Here is a 7660-nt window from a genome sequence, read left to right as displayed (position 1 = left end):
ACGGGCAGTAGGGGCCTGTCCCCAAAGGGGCGTGCCCCACGCCCGGGGGGGCGTGGCTTGCACCCCGAGGGGGCGTGGTCTGCGCAGCGCCGTTCCATTCCCATAGCGGCCGTACCCCCACCCCAAAGGGGGTCCCTACCCCTTGTCCCCCCCCTTCCCCCCAAATCCCCCCCCGAGTGGGCGTGTCTCCACCCTAAGGGGGCGGGGCCAGCCGGGGGGCGGGGTTAGGCAGGCGGGGAGGGGGAGGGGCGGCGGCGGCGGCCTTGCGAGCCAGTTTGGCGAGGAGGGGGCTGTGGGGGTGACGCTGGCGGAGGTGGGCGAGGTGGGCGTCCTGGCTGTCGGCCGTGCCCCCGCACTCCTCGCAGACGTAGAGCTTGGCCCGTCGCTCCTTGTAGGCGTAGCGCTGGGCCACGCCGTGGATCTTCTTCAGGTGGGACTCCAGGGAGCAGCGCTGCGTGAAGGCCTTCTCGCACAGGCTGCACTTGTAGGGCCGCACGCCTTTTGGGGGGGGGAGAAGAGGGGCGCCCCGTCTTGTCCCGGTCTTCGTCTGCATCCCTGTTCCCATCCTTGTCCCCCATCCCTGTCCCCATCCTTGTCCCCCATCCCTGTCCCCATCCTTGTCATCCATCCCTGTCCCCATCCTTGTCACCCCATCCCTGTCCCCATCCTTGTCCCCCATCCCTGTCCCCATCCCATCCCTGTCTCCGTCCCATCCCTTCCCAGTCACCCCATCCCTATCCCCTATCCTTGTCCCCCTACCTGTCCCCAGCCCCATCCCTGTCCCCATCCTATCCCCGAGCTCATCCCCATCCCATCCCCATCCTGTCCCACGCCCATCCCCATCCTTCCCTTGTCTCCATCCCCAACCCCATCCCCATCCTTGTCCCGTATCCACCCTATCCCATCCCATCCCATCTCAGTCCCCTTCCCTTCCCTTCCCGTCCCCATCCTCATTCCTGTCTCCATCCCATCCCCATCCTATCCCTATCCTGTCTCCATCCTATCCCATCCCACCCCAGTCCCTTTTCCGCCCCATCCCCATCCCCATCCCTGTCTCCATCCCATCCCCATCCTGTCCCTGTCTCCATCCCCATCCCATCCCTGTCCTGTCTCCATCCTATCCCATCCCCTCCCCATCCTCATCCCCGTCCCCATCCCCATCCCCGTCCCATCCTTGTCCCCCCCCAACCCCCCCACCCACCGGTGTGGGTGCGGACGTGCCGCTTGAGGTCGAAGGTGTCGTTGAAGCCCTTCCCGCAATAGGGACACAGGTGACGTTTCACCTCGCTGTGACATTTCAGGTGCCGGTTCAGCATCCGCTGGAACCCGAAACTCTTCTGGCACACGGGGCAGGAGAAGAGTTCTGTCCCCCCGGGGACCCCCCCGGGGACGGAGACCCCCACCGGGACCCCCCCGGGGATGGGGATGCCCGGGGGGATGGGGGCACCCATGGGGCCGGATGGTACCTGCCAATGCGTGGGGAGGGAGGGGTTAACTTGGGCACCCGCCACTCACGGGGACCCCCAATCATGGGGACCCCTACCATCACAGACCCCCCCCCCCCACACACACACCTTTGGGACCCCCAGTCATGGGGACCCCCAGCCATAGGGACACCCCAAATTGGGGACCACCAGCCATAGGGACACCCCACACTGGGGAGCCCCTGGTCATGGGGACCCCCCTGGCTTGGGGACCCCCAGCCACACGGATACCCCAGTCATGGGGACCCCCAGCCACAGGGATACCCCAGTCATGGGGACCCTCAGCCATAGGGACACCCCACATTGGGGACCCCCTGGTCATGGGGACCCCCCTGGCCTGGAGACCCCCAGCCTGGGGACCCCCAGCCACAGGGATACCCCAGTCATGGGGACCCTCAGCCATAGGGACACCCCACATTGGGGACCCCCTGGTCATGGGGAACCCCTGGCCTGGGGACCCCCAGTTATGGGCACTCCCTGGTCGTGGGGACCCCCCCAGCTTGGGCACCCCCGGCCACAGGGATACCCCAGTCATGAGGACCCTCAGCCATGGGGACACCCCACACTGGGCCTGGGGGCCCCCAGTTATAGGCACCCCCTGGTCATGAGGAACCCCCCCCACCTTTGGAACCCCCAGCCACAGGGACTCCCCGCCCTCAACTTGGGGACCCCCGGTTTTGGGGACCCTCAGCCCTAGGGACACCCCACCTTGGGCACTCCCCAGTCCCAGGACCCCCCCCCACCCCCAGTTTAGGGACCACCCCATTCACAGGACAGGCCCCCCCCAGGCCCTGGGACACTCACAGCCCCCCCCTCCAGTGGACCCCCACATTTGGGGCTCCCCCCCCCCCTTACCTTGCCCTTGGGGTGCAGGAAGGGGCCGTGGGGGGCGCGGGGGGCCGGGGGGGGCAGCGTCATGTCGAGGGGGGACACGGGGGACGCGGGAGCCTCCCCCACCGCTGGCTCGGGGTCCCTGCGCAGGGGGCAGCCCCCCAGGCAAACTGGGGAGGGGGGGGACGGGAGACTGGTTGGGGTGGGGGGGTCCTGCACCCCCAAATACCACCCCCCCCAGATGGGCACCCCACATTGGGACCCCACCTAACGGGGACCCCCCCCAACGGCATCCCCTTAACTCAACCCCCCTAATGGCCCCCCCCAAATGTGACCCCTCATTGGGGCCCCCCCGTCTGACCCCCCAATATGACTGCTTAGATGGGCACCCCCCAAATGTGACCCCCCCAATGGACACCCCCAAATATCACCCCCCCACGATCCCCCCCAATGCAGACCCCCCCCATGTAACCCCCCCCCCCCTTCCAATATGCCCCCCCAGCATCTCACCCCCCCAAACCCCAGGGCAGGAGGAAGAGGGGGGGGCCCTCCCTGCCCCCACCCCCGCCTTTTCGGGGTTCCCCCGACCGGTCGAGCGGCTCCGGCCGCGACGCCCCAAATTATGGGTTTCCGGCGGGTGTCGCCCGCGTGGGCCCTGGGGGGGGTTGTGTGTGTTTGGGGGGCGGGGGGGTGACACGGACACGCCGCCCCCCACCCTCCCCAAAGCTTGGTGGGGACCCAGGTATTGGGGTACCCCCCCCCAAAAAAAAAAAATTAAAAGGACTCGGGTGTCTGGGAGGGGACCCAAATATTTGGGTGGGAATAGGGGGAGGCCTTGACGGGCGGCGGCCGCGTGGCTCCTGCCCCACCCGGGCGGGGCCGTACCCCGACTCTGTCATTAAGGGGGTTAATCACCACCCGGACGCCTGGGTGTCCTCCGTCCCCCCCAGGGGACAGGTTGGGGGGGGGGCAGGGGTAAAACAGGGCCCCCCCCCAGATTGCCTGGGTCCCCTGGGGGTAATATGAGGGGGGGGGGGGATAGTCCGGATGCCTGGGTCCCCCCAAAATCTGAAGCCCCCCCCCCAGATGCCTGGGTCACCCCCCCCAGATGGCTGGGTCCCCCAACTGCCTGGATCCCCCCCAAACACCTCGGTCCCCCCCCAGATGCCTGGGTGTGTCCCCCAACACCTGGAGCCCCCAACACCTAGACCCCCCCCCAAAACTCTTGGGTCCCCCCCAAATGCCTGGGTCCCCCCCTGACACATGCGTCCCCCCCCCAGATGCCTGGGTGCCCCCAATACTCAGCTCCCACCGGATGCCCGCGTCCCCCCAAACATCTGGATCCCCCCCAAACAGCTGGACCCCCCCAAACACCCAACTCCCCCCCAAACACCTGGGTTCCCCCCCAAACATCTGGGTCCCCCCAACACCCGGATCCCCCCAAACACCTGGATCCCCCCCAACACCTGGGTGCCCCCCGAACACCTGGCCCCCCCCAAACAGCTGGACCCCCCCCACGTACTGGGGACGTAGATCTCGGCCCGCTGCTCATCCGGGAGCTCGCTCCAGTTGCGTTTGGCCGTGGCCACACACGGCTTCTTCACCAGGAACGCGCGGGGCATGGCCGCCGCCCGATCCCCGATCCCCCGACGGATCCCCCACGACGTTCCGGCCCCGATTCCGACCGGCTCCGCAAGCCCTTGGCCGGTCCGGCGCCGGATCGCCGATCCCCGGCGGGTTTCGGTGCCGGATTGCCAGGTCCCAGGTCGGGGGCGGTGGTGGATCCCAGATCCTTGGTTGCTTTTGGCACTAGATGCCTGGATCCTTGGTTGGATATGGTGCCGGATCCCAGATCCCTGGTCAAGTTTGATGCCAGATCACGAGTATTTGGACAATAACGGCGCCAGATCCCCTGTCAGTTTTGGTGCCGGATCCCCGACCCCTGGTCAATGTCGATGCCAGATCACGAGTATTTGGCCAAATCCAATCCCAGATGCCAGATCCCAGATCCCAGGTGAAGTTTGGGGCTGGATCCCCGAACTTTGGTCAGATTGGGGGCTGGATCCCAGCGCTCCGGCCAGTTTCTGTCCCAGATCCCAGGTCAGTTTTGGTCCCAGATCCTGGATCTTCAGTCAATTTCAGTGCTGGATCCTGGAACTTTGCTCAGTTTTGGTGCCAGATCCCAGATCTTTGCTCAGTTTTGGTGCCAGATCCCAGACTTTCAGTAAATTTTGGTGCCAGATCCTGGACCTTCAGTCAGTTTCGGTGCCAGATCCCAGAACCTTGGTTGGTTTCGGTGCCGGATCCTAGATCTTTGGTCAATTTTGGTGCCAGATCCTGGCTCCCCCGATGGGTTCCACCACTGGATCCTGGGTGGATCCCACCACTGGATCCGGCACCCTCAGTCCATCCCAGTGCCTGATCCCGGCTCCGGTGTCAGCTTCGTGGCTCTGAGTCCTGGCGTCACTGTCACGGAGAGCCGGTGGTGTCACTGTCTCCCGGTGTCACCAAGGTCTGGTGTCAGCAGAACCGGTGTCACCGTCACCCAGTGTCACCGAAACCCGGTGGTGTCCCCGTTGCCGCACCGTCACCGTCACCGAGCCATGCGCCGCCACCTCAACGACACCGTCCGTCGCCGGCTAGATGCCGCCGGTTGCGGTCGGCGAGGCCGGTTGTTGCCGGCTGACCATCGCCGGCTGTGCTGTGCCGGTCGTGCCGTGTGCCGCGATGGCGGCTCGGTGCCGGTGACACCGTGCCGGCTGTGCCGTGCCGGTTACGACGTGCGGTCCGGTGCCGGCTGTGCCGTGCCGGTTGTGCCGTGCGGTGCCGGCTGCGCGTCGCCGGCTGTCCCGCCCCGGGAGGTGTTGCCGGGACCGGCGGGACCGGTTGTGCCGGGGCCGGTGTCGGAGCCGGTCGGTCGGGCGCCGCGTTGGGAAATAACGGGGAGCCCCCGCCCCGGCCTGGGGACACGGGGGGACGCGGGGACGTGGGGGTGGGGGACGTGGGACACGCGTGTGGGACACGGGGGACTTGGGGGACTTGGGGACATTGGGGTGGGGGACGTGGGGACCTTGGGGTGGGGGACAGGGGGACAGCGACGTGGGGACATGGGGGACATCGACCGTGACATGGGGGACGTGGGGACCTTGGGGTGGGGGACGTGGGGACTCTGATGTGGGACATGGGGGACATTGGGGTGGGGGACGTGGGGACACGGAGACCTTGGGGTGGGGGACGTGGGGATGTGGGGACACCGATGTGGGACACGGGGGACTTGGGGGGACTTGGGACCTTGGGGTGGGGGACATGGGGGACACGGGGACCTTGGGGTGGGGGACATGGGGACGCCATTTTGGGGACCTGGGGGACGCGGGGACACCGATGTGGGCCCTGGGGACACGGGGACACGGGGGTGGGAGAACTCGGGGGCGCGGGGACTTGGGGACACCGACGTGGGGACCCGGAGGGCGTTGGGCTGGGGGGGACGGGGACACAAGGGGCGATGGGGCCACGGCGAGGGGGCCGTGTCCCCCCCAGCCCTCTCCCCGGGGGTCACCGTCCCCCGGACGCGGGGTCGCGGGACACCCGTCTCCGTCTACGTGCGGCCGCGGCGGGTGCCGGGTGCCCCTGGCCGGGGTGGGGTCCCGCCGGCGGCGGGGAGGGGGACACGGCGGGGACACCCGGGCGTCCGGCCCGTCTTACCGGCCCCGGCGGCCCCGGGGGGACACGGGCCGGGGGACGCGGGGGAACCGGCCTGTCCTGCCCGTGACTCAGCCCCGCCTGGGGGGACCCGGGCGCCCGGGTGGGACGCGGTGAAGTCACGGAGGGGAGGGGGGAGGGGGGTATAGGGGCTATAGGGGTTCAGAGGGACGGGAATGGGGGTGGGGGGGCCGCGGGGGCTTTGGGGAGGGGTCTGGGGGGACTCTAGGGGGTCCGTAGGGGCTTGGGGGGGTCTAGGGGGTCTATAGGGCACTATAGGGCGTGTAGGGGGTCCATAGGGGCTTGGGGGGTCTATAGGGGACTCTAGGGGGTCCGTAGGGGCTTGGGGGGGTCTAGGGGGTCTATAGGGCGTGTAGGGGGTCCATTGGGGCTTGGGGGGGTCTATAGCAGACTATAGGGGGTCCATAAGAGCTTGGGGGGTCTATAGGGGTCTGTAGGGACTCTAGGGGGTCCATAGGGGCTTGGGGGGTCTATAGGGGGTCTGTAGGGACTCTAGGGGGTCCATAGGGGCTTGGGGGGTCTATAGGGGGCCTGTAGGGACTCTAGGGGGTCCATTGGGGCTTGGGGGGGTCTAGGGAATCTATAGGGGACTCTAGGGGGTCCGTAGGGACTTGGGGGGTCTATAGCAGACTATAGGGTGTCCATAAGAGCTTGGGGGGTCTATAGGGGGCCTGTATGGACTCTAGGGGGTCCATTGGGGCTTGGGGGGGTCTAGGGAATCTATAGGGGACTCTAGGGGGTCCATAGGGTCTTGGAGGGTCTATAGCAGACTGTAGGGTGTCCATAAGAGCTTGGGGGGTCTATAGGGGGTCTGTAGAGACTCTAGGGGGTCCATAGAGGCTTGGGGGGGTCTGTAGGGACTCTAGGGCGTCCATAGGGGCTTGGGGGGGTCTATAGGAGACTATAGCGGACTCTAGGGGACTCTAGGGGGTCCGTAGGGACTTGGGGGGTCTATAGGAGACTATAAGCTGTCCATAGGAGCTTGGGAGGGTCTATAGGGGGTCTGTAGGGACTCTAGGGGGTCCATAGGGGCTTGGGGGGGTCTAGGGGGTCTGTTGGGGACTATAGGGGGTGTAGGAGGTCCATAGGGGCTTGGGGGGGTCTATAGGGGACTATAGGGGGTCCATAGGAGCTTGGGGGGGTCTATAGGCGGCCTGTAGGGACTCTAGGGGGTTCATAGGGGCTTGGGGGGGTCTATAGGCGGCCTGTAGGGACTCTAGGGGGTTCATAGGGGCTTGGGGGGGTCTAAGGGGTCTATAGGAGACTATAGGCGTTGTAGGGAGTCCATAGAGGCTTGGGGGGTCTATAGGAGACTATAGGGGGTCCATAGGAGCTTGGGCGGGATCTTGGGGGTCTGTAGGGACTATAGGGGGTCCATAGGGGCTGGGGGGGGATGTAGGGGTTCTATAGGGGTCTATAGAGAGTCTATTGGGTCCATAGGGGATTGGGGGAGTCTAGGGGGTCTATAGAGGGTGTAGGGGGTCCATAGGGCCTTGGAGGGGGTCTATAGTGGACTATAGGGTTCTAGGAGGTCCACTGGGGCTTGGGAGGGTCTAGGGGGTTCTATAGGGGGTTTGTAGGGACTCTAGGGGCTCCATAGGGGCATGGCGGGATCTAGGGGGTCT

General features: G+C 66.5%; 1 protein-coding gene across 1 annotated transcript; it reads right to left on the bottom strand.

The window, feature by feature from the left end:
• Nucleotides 1-193: 193 nt before the first annotated feature.
• On the bottom strand, nt 194-3937 carry OVOL1 (ovo like transcriptional repressor 1). The gene is made up of 4 exons (XM_049791656.1): nt 3838-3937; nt 2340-2485; nt 1202-1466; nt 194-498 (listed from the first exon to the last, which is right to left on the bottom strand). The coding sequence occupies exons 1-4, from the start codon at nt 3935-3937 to the stop codon at nt 194-196; spliced, it is 816 nt and encodes a 271-aa protein (XP_049647613.1).
• Between the last annotated feature and the right edge of the window lie 3723 nt (nt 3938-7660).

Source organism: Accipiter gentilis, chromosome 33 (assembly GCF_929443795.1).
Source record: "Accipiter gentilis chromosome 33, bAccGen1.1, whole genome shotgun sequence".
Classification (NCBI taxonomy): domain Eukaryota; kingdom Metazoa; phylum Chordata; class Aves; order Accipitriformes; family Accipitridae; genus Astur; species Astur gentilis.
The sequence above is the reverse complement of the archived record's forward strand: the minus strand, read 5'-3'. Positions and strand labels throughout refer to the sequence as shown.